Source organism: Struthio camelus, chromosome 3, assembly GCF_040807025.1.
Source record: "Struthio camelus isolate bStrCam1 chromosome 3, bStrCam1.hap1, whole genome shotgun sequence".
In the NCBI taxonomy this organism is placed as follows: Eukaryota; Metazoa; Chordata; class Aves; order Struthioniformes; family Struthionidae; genus Struthio; species Struthio camelus.
Genome location: NC_090944.1, coordinates 140,638,705 through 140,654,718, shown reverse-complemented (window position 1 = coordinate 140,654,718; position 16,014 = coordinate 140,638,705). Strand labels below are relative to the sequence as shown.

At 36.6% G+C, this 16,014-nt stretch overlaps 1 protein-coding gene across 12 annotated transcripts in view; it reads left to right on the top strand.

Moving 5' to 3' along the window:
• Positions 1-16,014, top strand: part of WDPCP (WD repeat containing planar cell polarity effector) — a 154,924-nt gene that overhangs the window by 39,496 nt on the left and 99,414 nt on the right. For all 12 annotated transcript variants that reach the window (XR_011140577.1, XM_068940628.1, XM_068940629.1 and 9 more), the window contains 5 exons: positions 9,047-9,131; positions 10,812-10,856; positions 11,683-11,733; positions 14,277-14,347; positions 14,597-14,656. Coding sequence is in view for 11 of the 12 variants with exons in the window: in XM_068940628.1 (XP_068796729.1) it covers positions 9,071-9,131; positions 10,812-10,856; positions 11,683-11,733; positions 14,277-14,347; positions 14,597-14,656 (288 nt within the window). In the remaining variant the exon portion in view is untranslated. The remainder of the gene's footprint in view (positions 1-9,046; positions 9,132-10,811; positions 10,857-11,682; positions 11,734-14,276; positions 14,348-14,596; positions 14,657-16,014) is intronic.

The window sequence follows — 16,014 nt, the reverse complement described above, 5'->3', positions numbered from 1 at the left end:
TGGAGAAGGAAGACAGTAAGCCTAAAACCATGTAGTGTATCACAACTGTTACCCAATAAAATACGCGGCTGACAATATATGTCAACAAAATACAATATATCCTAATTGGTCAAAGTAAATGAGTGCATCAAGCATTTTATTTAAAAAAAAACGTGTGGCACTATTAGGCAGGCAGAAGTATCATATTAATTGGTAATTCTTTCAAGTTCATGAGAAAGAATATGGTGTTCAGCTACTATTGTGACAACATGGCTGAATGTTAATTGATAGTATAAAGCATAATAGAGTCTGTACAAATTCACATCTGTTAAAAGCGGTGTATCCTTCCATTTCACCAGAAAGCCAAAAATGCCCTACTGAAGGGTGTAAGATGTAAGGGGAAGTCATAGGGACGATGCTGATGGATCGAAAGTCTTACAGTCTTATATTCCTCTTCACCTCCTGAACCTCAGAAAATGAAAGAGTTTCTCTAATTTTCTAAGCAAAACTGTATTTTGTACAGTGGGTCTATGTTTCAGATTGATTGTTAGCTCAAAAAAAAAAAAAAAAGAAAGAAGCATGTGAATGCATTGTACGGTTTAGGTCTGTATTTAGGGAATGAATGTCAAATACTGCCTGGCTGAGATATCCATGTTGATTGATTGAAAGGGAGCCAAAGAGTTGAAAGAGTAAGACACGTTTGTCAAATAGCTCTAATATATGATTCAAGTACATATGAGGAAGATGCTGTGAGCTACTTGGTTGTTTCTGAAATATTAACAGTTGACTGAATGTCCATTTTGCATTTAGAGATTATAAAGTATAAAAAATAAAAATTCCACTGATGCATTATTTTCCAGAAATTAAGGACTAGTAGACTACAGTGACCAGAAATTACAGCAATCACCTTTTAAATATATTGTTTCAAGACATGAAGCTGGGCTTGGCAAAATAAATTATCTCTATGTCAGTATCAGTATCTAGCATATCAAATAAATATACCGCAGTTCTCAGCTTTTTGATGCAGATGATCTTATGATAAAATCAGATTTAACATTTTTCATGCAATGGTGATTGAATTATTAGCAAGTAAGTGGAAAGTCTCCGGAAGAAGAGTTGGAAGGTGTCCATTATATGTGTGATCTGTTGCAGATCCTGAAACTCAAGTTGTCTGTAGTACAAATGGTCAAATTTATGGGGATGATGCTGGCCTTTACTAAATCGATTGCCTTTCTGTTGTAGGACAGGTTTGAGACCAGAATTGTTTTAATTACTAGTCAAAGGCAACTCCAGTTATCTCAGTGACAGCTTGTCTTGCTCTGCTCACGTAATAGGTGGAAAAAAGCTGAGATACCTGTATTAGCACTGTAGTCATTTTGGATCCCCTTGTGTAGTCAATGGAAAGAGGTTGATTCAGTCCATCTTTTTATTTCTGTTATACACGCGATTCTGAACAACACTTACCGCTGGGGTAGCTGAGCGCTGTCATGTGCCCATAGGTCTTTACAGAGAGCAGCCTGGCAAGCTGAACAAAAGGCAGGATTACCTTGGGTTCTTTGTCAGCACATGCAGAAAGACCACATCCCACTCGGCCCCATTCAGAGCATTAGCACGGCCAGAGGCACGCATGTTTAAAATGAAAGCTCATGCTGTGAGAAAACTGGTGAATCAACTGAGCATCCCTGGTTAATTCTGTTCGACAGGAAAAGTTTCTTTTGTTTTTGGCAGCTGGATTGGTTAAACTTTCATTCATTGTTGTCAAAAATACTGTTCTGGCTTGATCTTTCTCCTCTCTCACCCAGCTCCCTGTTCCCGCTGTGCTGTTTGTGTGTCTCGTACTATGGAGTCGACCTGTTTTTTAGTAAGGCAAATTTCTGAAAATACCTCTACTTATAGACAAAACGTTTTACTCTCATGGCTGATTGTACTCTCTCCACACAGCAGCAAAAATAGTTCACAGTTCACTATTTAAATCTGTGCACCTTTTATTTTAAACATGATCAATGGCTGAACAGTTTCAGTCGTGATTATAAAAATGTTTAAACAAATGCATTTTTCTCTTCAAAGTTATTTTCCCTAACGCGTATCTGTGTAATTAGAGCATAACATAAACTATGCTGCAGCATTACAATCTGGAACTAATTATTGTAACGTGAATTTTTCATTTTTGTTTTCCTTTACTGCAAAGGTGAGTATGGCTTAAAATTGAAAAAATGCTAGTCCTTTTCATAGAAACCTGTTTGAAGATCATAAAGGAGTACAAAAGAAGAAAAGCTTTTTGTTTGTGTTTGCAATCAAATCTTTCTTAAAAGGCAGTCTGACATGCAGGCATTGTAGTTTTTTTTTTAATATTACATTGAAGAGAGCTAGATACGAGTCTCATTGGATTAACTGGAATTCAAGTATAGCAGAAAAAACATATTTAAAAATAAATGCTAGCAAACAAGAAGCTCAATTTAATATGAACCTCACAGAGGGCTATACAAAGGTGATTTTCGAATATCAGTGAAGTTCAAGTTATTGGCTGCAGCAAAACAAAACAGAAGAGGAAAATGGGTCAAAGTAAAGATGCTGCTGAAAATTATTTAAATGTCAAAATAATTTTAAAATAGAATGCCAAAAAATACATTTGAAAAGATATTGTAGGTATGAATATCTTCACTGTGTTTGCTCACGTAAATTTATTCAGCTCATATAATATACTTACTTAGAAAATATTTTTCTATTTTTAAAGACAACTTGTAGGTATTTGTAAGATTTGTGAATCAAATCAGTGGGTTGCCAAAGTGCTTTTGAAATTTACGTGAAAACACGCGCAGATAGTTAACATTCATAGTATAAATTGTAAAAGGCAAGAACTGAACAGCTCAGTGAAAAATTTGTTTGTGTGTCACATACACAAAATGAAAACTAAACACATGTTAACGCTACTTATTCGGTGCTGCACTTAGAAAAATTAACCGTGAGATCCTCATAGACCTGGGTAGCAGTTTGGTAGCTCAACAGGAAATCTTGCGCAAAGATATATAAGAATTTTTATTTGCGCTGGTACATACAAAGTTCAGGTTGCACTATGGTTAACTGATTGCTTTGGACCTAACTGGTGTTTGATCACTGTTACTAATAGCAGCAGCCCATACTGCATGACCAGGAGATAAACTAAAATACCTATGCGTACAAGCATAAATATAAAGGAAGCATTTCAGATCTATTATTGTTGTCAGTAATACTGCCATAAACCCAGAAATTTACATTATTAATTTCCTATGTTAACAGGTGTTCCCAATTTAAAGACTTACTGATATATGAACGTCCTTCCTTGCAAATAGGAGTTGCAATAGTGTTTGGGCAACGCAACCAAGGACTTACTCTGTGCTTGAAAAATTTGCAGGTTCCTCTCACCTTTTGATCCTCATTTTTGCTTAGCTTAAAAAATAGAGATTTTATTATCTTCTCTTTTGACTTACAGTAAGAAATGATTACTGTGAAAAATTATGATCTACAGATGTGAAGCATTGAAAAATCAGTTTATTTACAACAACAATCAGTATCTACAAGAATAGCGTAAAACAGTTTGACATTTCACTACTTCTGTAATTTCCTTATGTCGTGTGTCAGCACTGGTTATCTGTAGCTTGAATCACTTATCTACTATCTGGCTTATATAAAGGCCTTCAGGGTCTTTATCAAAATGTATATATGAACTTTTTACTCTGTGAAGTAAAAACCTGCATCAGTTTATATCTATTTTCTGTGACCTTTTTAACTTTTCACGCACACTCTTTCAGAGGCTTGTTAGAGATTGTTATACTTGCCTGCAGTATTGGTTGGAGAATGACTGCTAGCTCCATTAATGTTGTCAGAGGTGTGGCTGATACATACTAAGTATCTTCTTGACAAATAGCGTTACTGCCCTCAAATTCAGTCCGCTTAACTGTTTTTAATCTTATTATCTGTTCAGTTAATCAGTAGCTGTCTTTCGAAAGTGTACCAATAATATGTATTTGAAGTGTTTCTGAAGGTAGGAAAGAGAGTAGATGGTTTGGGCAGTAGACTAGAATTCATAAAATAAGAATTTGGTTTCTGACCCTGTCATCATCTACCTGTGTGACAAGTCAAGCAAAATCTTTGCCTAGGTTTTGACACATGAACAAGCAATTAGATGGAAATAAGTTACCCCATATAGATTTTCTGCAGTATTTCTGCACTCATCCTTGAACTTCAGCACTATCTAGTTGCAATAGTGCAAAACAACTTTGTAGTTTACAGCTCAGAGAATGGACTGGACAAGTTGGAATTAATCCAAGAATTCACGTCTTGAACAGTGGCCTGCTTGGCCTTTTGGCAACACACAGCGAGTCTGATATTTTTTAAAATAACAATGTCTCAAACATTTGTGCTTAATGTTAATATAAATTAAGTCTGGCTACATTTTTTAGGGTTACTGTCTAACGACATGCATGATCCTGCTATGAGCTCTGCCAAGGTGATCTCTGTGGCTGTGGTGAGTCCATCAGTGCAGAACCTGTTGCAAGAAAAAGGCCTCAACATTTTGAATGCTGTTAAAGTAGACAAATATAACTGTATGAAGCCAAAGATAATTGTTTAAGAAGTAATCTTGATTGATATCAACTGGAACTAAGATGTTTGTTCTAATTTACAGATGAATTTTAGCATGTTAAGAGGTGTCAAATTTTCTTAATGTTCTCAAGGAGCTATATAATGAGCTATATAATGAGCTTAAGGAGCTATATATAGTTAAATGTGTAAATATCTTCAAATATGAAAACTCAGTAAATATTACTGATTGTAATTGTTAAAAAGGAGGATTATTTTCAGATTCACAAAACAATAAAACAAACTTTACAAAAATTAAGTCAATGGAGCATGATACAACTTCACAGCATATGGGAATAAATTTACAGTGTATAATTTTCATGCCGGAATTCTTGGGTTATCAGATAATGTATTTCCTTTCAATGATTATTCTGCAAGCCATATTTAGGCCTTCTTACAATAGAAGCTTCACTGTGTGTTTCAATACACAGACTATTCTGTGTGTTCTTCACCCATCTACATAGTAGTTTTCTTTTTTAGATTGGGGCAGTTAGAATAAGGAAAATGATTTGTTTCATTCACGTGTTTGGCAAAAATATTCTCAGTCACTGAAGTCTCTCTACGTTAAAGATAAAGGAAGTAGCAGCAGTAAATGAGATTAAATATTTGTCTAGAACTTAATACTTCATGATAGTTGAACAACTTGTTATTTGTATTAGCTGAAAAGATTCTTCAACCAGTATTTTAATATGAATAATTATGTGCTGAATAGATCTATAACAGCATGTCTGTGTTTCTACTTCTTAAAATCAGGAGCTGCTCTTACAAGCAGAAGTCCTCATTTTCATTTATAGGAAAAATTCCACACTTTTTTTCTTAGTGGAAAAGAGATTTAAAGGAGAAGTACACAAATATAAGAGTAAAGCTCATTATGCTACTAAAGGTAGCAAAGAATTCAGGCAAGGAGGACCAGTCCTAGGTTCTGGAGATAGTAGTTGTAAGAAGAGGCTGAGAAAGCAGCAGCAGGCAAGGAAGCATCTTAAGAGAAAAGGAAAGGAAAAGATCACAAGCCCAAGTCTGTTTATAAGGGGAAGGTGATATACTGAAACAGAAAAGGGTTGGTGAAATACCAGTGGATCAGCTGCAGGCAGTCCACTGCAGGCAGCTGCATGGATGCCCACAGAACAGAAAGAACAGGGACTGCCAAAGCCACAGTTACAATTACAGAAGAATTTATAACCCATCTGATCCAATTTATAGGTTAGTCATTTGCTTTATGTAGCCATGGCATTTCTGATCTGGTCTTGAATGATAAAACGACTTTGACTGTTTGGCTAACCACAATCTTATTGTAAACAAGCCCCTGACACTAGCTATTATGTATTATGCCCTAGAAAGCTTCTCTTTAGTATGCACGCATCTCAGACTGCCCGTGCAAAGCAAAAGATGAAGACTAAAACATCTACTTATTAGAAAATTAAGTTAAAATTCCACAATTAAATGAATGAAACATTTAAGAATGAAGTGAGGATAACTTATTTTTTGCAAGAGTTTCTAGGTGATATAAATTTTAACCTGTGAAACCCAAAGAAAGGGTTACGGATCAGCTAGAGCAGAATGCCACCATTGCACCCCATGTCAGTGAGCTTTTGCAACCACCAGCTATCTCTGTTGTTTGTGAAGATATTATGAAAGCAAACAGTCAGTGTTATGTGAGCCGGAAAAAAGACCTAGCTATTAAATTGAATTCCAGTTCTACCTTGGACTTATTTTATCCCATTTTCCCAAATTCTACTCAGTTTTAAAGGGTGTGGGGGGGCGGTGGCCCTTAAAGTTCAAATGGGAGGATGTTTTATTTGTTTGCATGACTAAGCCTCTGCAGTAGCTAGGCTTAAGTGCTGTAGTTAAAGGAGCACTGTAAAGTCTGAGAGGCACTTTTAGAAGACAGAAGGATCCTTCTCCTCCTCCCCACCCCCAAATTGTGCTGTGATAGAATCATGTGGCTGGATGTAAGATATGATTGCATAATTATGAAAGTTGGCTTGCATTTCTTCCAGAGGAACTGCAAGAGAGAATCATTCCTCAGAACAAAATATTGCGATTTAGGCAAGCTTTCTTGTCTTGTCTTGTCTCTTTTTTGTAGTAAACAGAACATATTTTAGATTAGGATATCATTAGATTGGACCAATATTTTTTGGACAGATGGTCATTTTCACTGGCACAATTGTTATCACCGTTCGTATAAATTGGTTGATTTGTGGATGGATGCTCAGAGTCCGAAGAAGGGGGAAGCAATAAACTAAACTGCTGCTTAGTCCTCAAGGCTAGAATAATTGACCGAATCAATCTTTTACCCTGTTGGAGATATGCAGAGAATTTTGCTCCCTCCAGGTTGTTCAGTACAGAACTGAAATACAGTTTTTTAAGAAGTTGTTTTTATTTACATTTCCTTACAAGACTTTCTTATTTTTTTCATTTCTGAGTGCAATTTTTTAAAGTTATGAGTCCTGAGAGTTTCTAACGCTCATTTGAAAGCTTCCGTCCGTCTTGTGGAGGTCCGCACCTGACACTCAGGGCTTGAAGGTTGTCTTTTGGTGCTTACTCCTGTACTTCCCTGGTAGGTCAGTTTAGAGGCCACAATGAATATTAAAGTGTCATGGGATCCCTTTATATGCAGTCGGAGGTCACAACTAAAAGGACCTGTGCAGACTACACACAAAACCTTCAGAGTCATTTTGAGAACTTCTGTTAGCGTATTTATTGTGCCAAAGTTTCCTAGTCTCACCTTGTCTGCTGGCACGACATGCCTTCTCTCCAGCTGAACAGATTGTCTGACGATCAAAGGCTTTATTTTTCTTTTAGTCAGACCGTGATAGGATTTTGAGAAGTTCACTCAATTCAATGACTTCCTATTAGTGAGAGATTCTAATCTAGGATCTTTGGGCCTTGGGGAAAGTAAGTTTTGTTTCACTTGTTAAAGTAAGAAAGGAAAAAAATATATAATGTACAGTCTCCTTTTTCTGTAGTCCACAAGGAAAATGAGGGACTGCCCTCATCCATATTAACACGAAAAGAGGTTCCCAGGTTCCACAGACCACCATGCCATTAATCTCATTGAATTCCTTTCCAAACCTCATTCTCACCCAAGACGAAAGTGTATTCCATTTACTAGAGGTGTGTGTTGTGAGCTTTTTTCTTTTTCTTTTTCTTTTTTTTTTTTTTGATTCGACTATGGGATTTGGTAAGTCAGCAAGTCTTTTTGTACATTTGGGGATCAGTGTAAAGAAAATGCTATTTCCGCTCGGTGCTGTGTCAGTGGATTAGGCAGCGCATCAAAACATATATAGTAGCTTGAGTGATAATACCTCCAGGTCTCATAGCTCTGCTGGGACTATGATAGCTTTCTGGATGCTACCTGAGATTCTTACACATATTTTTCATCACAGCACTCTTTATGTCTGATACTCTTTATGTGATAGGAATTGTGCAATCATTCACTAATTGGTTCATCTCCTTGACAACATTATCTAGAGCGCGCTAATGGAAAGAAAGTGAAGAGCCCACTTGAAAAAAGGAAAGTTCATGTACAGTACCATACCAACAGTCATTCTTGAAGTGTTTTGTGTTTGTTTAAGTTCCCCTGCAGAGTCCAGCTTTTAGTGGAGTCTTGGGTTTAGCCAAAGAAACCCAAGACCCTGATTGGTCTCATGGCCCATATGTAACTGTAGCATTAAGTATTTGGTGCCACAGGAAACAACTCAAAGAGGTCTATTGGTTACTGTGTTTCAGAAGGTTCCCAATGCTCCTGAAATATCACACATTCACAAGCGTGACTGTCCAGATGGATCACTCAAAAAACACCCAGCAAATAGTTCATAATTACAGTCAATTTACATAATATTTAAATTCATATATCTTATATGCTTCGCATCTGCTGTTTTGTCAGTTATTAATTGATTTAATAGAAGTGCTTTGTCTTTATTGGGAAAGAGACATCATTTTTGATATTTAGCATTCTAAGCAGAGCCTGCAAGTATATGGTGCTGAAAACTTTTTCTTGACTTTTTTGGTTCTTCCTAATGTGCAGTGTGTAAAAAAGTTAGGCCCCAAAGTAAAATTCTCATATTTATAAGCCAGATCTGGAAATAGTGGCTTCACTTTTGCATGTGTCAAGGTAATAACCACACAGTAAAAATTAACTATAACACATATATGAGAAGCACCAAGTGCAAAATTATTCACTAAGGTGAGACCAGCTGTAAATTCAAGCACAGATACTGATTTGGCTCTGCTCGTATATACATATATATATAAAAATAAATAAACATTTTTTATCCTATTCATTCCCATGTATCATTCATTTTGTTGCTGTTGAGAACTACAACTTACAAATAACAAATTATCACCAATGCTAAGCTCCTTTACTACTTAATTTCCAAAATACTTGCAATTTCACTGGTGATAGAGGGTAATTAATTTACACATGTGGTTTCTTTCCTTCTTTTCATAGTGCTAAGGTTCCATCTGCCATCAGATGTCTTTCTGCCTGGCTGAGTTGCACCTATGGTCTTTGAAGAATACCTTACATATTAGAGGTAAGAGAGCTGTTACCTGTTACTAAAATAAAAGAACAAATCCTATTGGTGAATATTAAACTGATATAAAATTCCGAAAAATGAAGTGGTTTTTATACTTAGGAGAAAGAAAATTAGACAGAAATATTATGTTTGAACCTTGTCAGCTTCTATACTTATCTCTTCTTAGAACTGGAGCATCATTTCAACTCTAAAATGTTAAGATTATATTTAATTGGATGCATTTTCCCTTTTAGGAAGCTATGGCCTGCTTGACTGTAGGCTTCAGTGTAATGACTAGGTTGGGTGAATGAAGATCTATAGTCGAGTTGATTTGCAGAGGCATTGTGATTTGTTCTTCAGCATAAATAATAAAAATTGCTGCATGTTCTGTTTTGCAAGATTACTTGAAATTTTATAGTTACAAGGATATATTTATCTTATCCATTGATTGTTTCAGGAGACATATGACTAATTACCAGCCATGTGAAAATAACATATCTTGGCTTGTTACTGGTAAAATCTAATGCTCGAAAAAAACCCACTGGTTTAGAAGTGGATGATGCCAAAATGTTGTTTCTGTCATTTCATGCCAATCATAGTATACTGTAGTATACTATGCATGAATCTGATTATTGAAATACTGACTCAATATGTCTCTGTATGCCTCAATACCGCCTCTGTATGAAATCTGTTCTGTAATAATAATGTAAAAAAATCAAAAAGCTATATTTCGTGCAAAAATCTGGTATTTTGAATAACACATAGTTGTGATTTATTGCAGTTAAAAGCGTACTCTGGCCTACTGCACCTATTTCCTACTTTTGACCTTCTTGCTTCCTCTCTACTCATTTGTTCATTTCCCACACGTCTTACTCTAAAATTCTGTGTCTTATTAATGTTAAAACATTACAACTGAAAGTCATAGTAGCTCAGCTAGACTTACGTAGTGGAGTTTACCATGGCACACCTAAGTATCTACCAATGAGCCACATCAGGAACCGACTGAAGTGGTTTGCAGTCCCCCTGTGGCCCACGTATCTGAATTTCTTTGCCATGGAAACCAGGACAACAGAGGTAGACGCTCTGTATCTGGTGCACGCTTAGGTCTCATGTTAGTAGGGAGCCAGTGTACGGCCAGGGTTTGCCCTCAGCCACAGGAACTGAAAAGTGCTCTTGCGTCTGGTAATACAAAGATAGACAGTAACAACTATAGCTAAGAGTAAATATATTGGATCCTTTGAAAGGGCAGCTTCATGGAGTTCCTGAATCTTAAAAAAAAATTATTGTCTTCAGCTCAGCTGTGTCAGTCATCAGAAAGCATTTTAAATTATTCTAAGGTATGCTCTTTCTGTGATCCTCTCCTCATGAACGAACAGGAAAGACGATAATTAGGAAGGTGGTAAAAAAATACTTTTCCACGTCAGCAGCTGGAAGAGTATCAGAAGGTATATGAAGGAAGTGACAGCTCCAAATTAATGTAGGGACCCGTCATACTCCTTCAGCCCTTCCGTGCTGGTTCTTGAGCGTCTGCTGGTATGCAGACTATATGCTGTCGTTTCTTCACACTATCGTGTATTTAAAAACCTAATACTCTGCTCCGGCTAGCAAAAACTGAAATGTTGAAATTTGCTTGCTAGGCTGTGTTTTGTTTCCGGTGTCACATTCCATAATTAAATATATTTCTATTCAATTATATAGATGAAGATATTGGGATCCACCAGTACTACGACAAGAAAGAACCAGGTAAAATATAAATACTTAACCGTAAATAAAACTAAGCAGAGTTGTCTAATGTTCAGTCTACTTTGATACAAACTGTTTGGTTATTTGAAAGTTCAACTTTGAATTTCATGTTAATAGACGCCTCTGTAAATAACAAACTTTTTTGTCATTAAAAACCCTAGCGGGAGCATACATTCTGCATGACACCTTTCTATCTGCTGCAGAGTATTGAAACGACACGCTAACATCGTGTTAAGGGACTGTGCTGTTCAAGGCGCTGGGTAGTGCCGTAATTCTGTATTGCCCGGAATCCCAGCAGAGGGCACCGTGAGCGCGCGAGAACCCGCAGCCTTGGCCTCCTGGAGCCTTACCTGATATCTGAAATAGCCATTTCAGAGTGAATGATCAATTTTCTTTATCTGATTAATCCTGTTAATCCTAGAAGTTTCATGATGGGCCAAAAGGTCTTTTCAGCTAGAGTTACTTCCCGTTTCTGGCCAGGTGAAAGTGGAGGCTGGCGTGGGCATCCCTGGTACTTGGTTAATACGCCGCCTCCCTGCTTCTGCTGACAGACTGGCTCAGCTTCTCTTCTGGGTTCGGTTGCAGCTCACTTCACTGTCTGATCAGATTGGAGGCTCAGTAATAGCAGCCCACCTGTTGGGCTGCATAAGCCTTTCTTTCACTGCAAATTTAAGATATCTGACTTATGAGGTGAAAACATCAGGACTGTCTTAATTTTTTGTCAATTTCTCTGTTTTATCAACATGTATGAATCTTCTCTCTAATATTAATATTTGCTGACAGCAGTTGTAAGGATTATCATTCATCTTTTCATCCTTCCCTTTAGTATCGCAGATGAAGCATGGTTACTTAGAAGAGAAGCAAAAGCTGGCAGAATGTAAGGACATTTCTGTGTTTCTTGTTATAGTAAGACTGAATTATTAATTTGACTTGGTGATATCCCTGGCAAAGCATTAAAAATAACCTCAGACTGCTTCCAGTGTAGCTTTCTGCACGTTCCATTTGCCAAAGACAGACTGTCACAGAACTACAAAGCACAAAACAATTGAGAAGTTGTAACTACTCCTTCCTGATATATTTGCAATCTTTTTTTTCTGTATCACTAAGCATGGTGGTGTGCATTGCTTCTCAATTCTGTTGTCAAGGAGAATCACAAAAATAAACATAATCCAGGATTTTCCTTACGAAATTTAGTCTGCAGATGAGCAATAAATATTTTTCCAGTCAGCTCTTGACCTGAAATACCACCTGCTTCTAAACTGAAAATTATAACTAAAATACTTTCAACAGAAATAAAATTACAGGTTAATAATCAACTGCCTTCACAGAACATTTTTTAGCTTTGAAACATTTATGCTGTATTTTGAGTTCCTGCCTTATCTGTTTAAAAGCAATTTCAGTTTATACTATCACACAGCAGCACTGTGACAGTTAAAATTTTTTGCATTAGTACAACTTTTCCCTTGCTCAAGTTTTACAACTCCTGCATAGTTATTATAGTTCAGACTGTACACGTTAATGTTCAAACGTTATTACACAACAGCTATGAAAAATCTAACTGATTTTTATGCAAGTCTGCATGAAGTAATATATATGCTTTTAAACTTGCATTATCACTTCATCTGATCACAGTGAAAGTTGTGGGTGTGTTTGAAGGCAAAATTCACTCCAGAAGGACACGTTGTTTGCAACACAACAAAGCGTGCTTAGAGCAGGATGACACCCCAGTGAGAGTGGGTGGGTATAAAGGTGCACGCTGCCGTATGGTAAATCTATGCCAGCTGTGGAGGGTTGGGTATCAATCACAATGGGTACTGTTCTGCTACGGTGGGGAGCTGAGAGAGGGTTGCAAGCAAGGAGGAGCATAGTGCATGTACGTCCCCAGGTGCTTTGCACGGTATTATCCTAAAGGTGCCTCCTGTATGAAAAGAGATGCAGGCCCAGGTAGATGGAATTATACAGAAGCCTCAACAGATACCTTTTACGCATGTGGCATGCAAAAGGAGTAGACGCTACTGCATCTTGTTGCTGTAAATATAGGGATGGCCCAGTCACAAATGACTATATAACACATTTCTTAAAGAGGTGCATTGGATAACTTTATTCACAGTTGTTGATTTGCATATTTAGCTTGGTGTTTGTACAGGCAATTTCCCATTTTGTGTATGTGGATAAACAATCCAGTATTTATGAAGGTACCTATTGAAAATGTGATCTTACATACCTAATTAATATTATCATAACAGTTCCACCAACGCTGGCGTTGGTCCAGTAAAATACAAAGAGAAGTTGTATGTTGGTGTACTCTTTTGTTGATACATGAAATCCTTCATTTTTTCACTCTATCTCACTTCTATTGTAAGCTACTTTTTGCGGGGGGTTTAAACACAACTGCTAAGTCATTCGACCTGGAAGTTGGCCTACAAACTGACAGCACAGAGCTCAAAATTTTTCATCAGGTTTCCTTTAAACGGGCCAGATATAAAGAAAGACAACATGTTCTAGTTTCTCATAATTTTTCATTGTATACTTAGGAACAGAAAACTGCTCACTTTTAAATGATGACATTTTACAAGGTCTTCGAGTCTGATTCTCAGCCATGAAACCAGCCAATTCCTAACAACTCCAGAGGAAGCTTTGCCATGCCATTAATGTATTAGGCCAGAATTTTCAAAATAGTGTGCCGAACAGTAATAAATATGTTAAATGATAGAATGGCAGTCAGGAGGACTCTGACCTAAGTGATCTTGTCAATCATGATCAAATATTTCCTCTTTCTTTGCAGTTTCTTGTTTGACTTGGCTTGGTAGATTCTTAGGACCAAATTTTTAAGAACAAATACTATAAATAACTATACTCCATAACGTAATTTGTGGCATTCACTGCTATTATGTGTATATGTGCATATATTCGTGCACATATATTTTACACGTACTTTTGCACCTGCTTTTTGAAATTGGGCAGTGAAATGTTAATTCAGAAGAGTAATATCTATCTCGGATTTGATAACTTGAATCTAAATTAAACATACTGAATGTGAGAGGCTTTCTCATTGCAAATGCCTAGCAGCCAGGGAGGATGTTTCGTCCTGAGAGCTTTGTACACAATTGCCATGGTGAAATCCTGGTCAATGTGGATATTTCATGCTAACTGTTTCTGCGACAGAGCCTTTCAAAAGGATATCATTTGACAATAGAAACCATACCTGTTTCCTTCCAATTATAGCTTAAGTTTTATGTTTAAGGTAATTCCTAGAAATCTTGGTTTTGTGTTTACCACAGCAAAAGAAACTCAACTTGAAGAACATTTTTTTACTATATACACATATAAGTTTGTACACATATACACAGACAGACAAACACATGCACCCACATGTTTACATATTTCTCTGTTTTCTTTTTTTTAACTTTTATTTGCCAGCTCGAGATTATCCTTGGATACTTAAAAACAAACGACCAGAAAAACTGCGAGATACTCTGAAGGAGGTAGAGGTATGTTTCAGAAAGTTTCAAGTACAGGAGCGTATCATCCTGTTTTCAAACCTCTTTCAACAGCTTTAATTTTCATAAAAGTCCAGCCCTCCTAGGGGTGATAAATGTGCTTTTGTTTGGTGGGCTGTTCCAAAACAGCTGCATCTTTCTGTGGCATGCTTCATCTATAAACTTCAAAATCAAAAGTATGTTAACCAAGAGTGACAATGTGTATGCCAACTCCACTCTCTGTTTTCTGTTGTCCTTCAGGACTTAATGCAAAACAGTCAATGTGTGCTGAGCAAATGGAAGAACAAACATATCTGTCAGGTAAAATGTTTTGACAAGCTCTTGCAATACTCAATCAATGGAGCTGAACAATCATTCAGTGACTGATGTGGTAGTGTTAAAATGTTAACCAATGCAAAAAAAAAATCCAATAATTTTTAATATAAGTGAGATTTTTAATGTATGTGGCTCTTATAACCTAGACTGTGTTTACTTAAATTCCTAACCTGAAATAGATTCTATAAAATAAAATTTTGCAGTTTTTATTGACAAGAAAAATTACATAAAGAGGGCCTGATTATTTTTGTCGGAAACTGAAAGCATCCTGAACCCAGAGGGAACAGGCCAAAGGAGTGGCTGAAATATAAAGAGAGGTTTGGAATCTGTGTTATGTTGCATTTATTATATCTAATTATTTATAGGTCCATCACAAATCCTTTGTGCTTGTGTAAAATGGGAGAAAGACTATAAATCTAAGTCAGCTAGAGCATACATCAAGTTGTGGAACAAAAGCTATTGTGACATGTGGCACACACAGCTATGTTCTCTGCCTAGATAAGTTCCAGATATTGTATAAAAGAAACAGCTTTTCACATCCTCATTAACACAGGGCAGTAGGGTAGATGGGAGGTCTGAACATGAAACATGCTCTAGCTCCTTAGTCAAGAAAAACATGTGCAGGATATTTTGTACATTTCTACAGTCTTCATTACTTACGAGGAATGTGTATCATATTTCAAGCTGGTCGGGTAGGGAAAATATTGTTAAATGTTACTAACATTGTTTATAAGAAGAAATTCTGCATTTTAACTTGTATGCTTTTTCAGTTTCATAATTTTTTCCTTCTAACTCAAGTAGCTTCACACGTGCGTCAGCTGGATGAATAGTGAATATTCTTACACTCTACAGCTGAAATTCCCGAAATGTCTTTCACAATAGCAAAAAAATTTAAATACCTAACATGCCAAATAGCATAAAATCTACTTTTTTGCATCAGTAATAAAGATATTACTGCCAAGTCTACATTTGCCTATCAGATATTATCTCTAATAAAAGTATATTACATAGTGCACATCTGTGAATGTTAATCTTCTAGAACTAATTTAAACATTAATTGTACACTAATTTAGAGGTCTTTGTTATTTTTCTGATTAGGAAGGGACTTTGGATAAGAAATACTGAGTTAATTAGCCACGAGTATATTCATCTGTTTCCCAGTTTGCTATCTCTTCACTTACTTTTCCTGTCCATTCTCCCCCTATCATTCGTCTTCTCCTCCCATCTGTATCTGCATGCACTTGCATTCCTTATCAATACGTACTTTGGGACAGTGGAATTCTTGCCAAAAATTTGATTGTCCTGCCCTTACAATGTAACACCTTTGGCTGACTATTAATTTC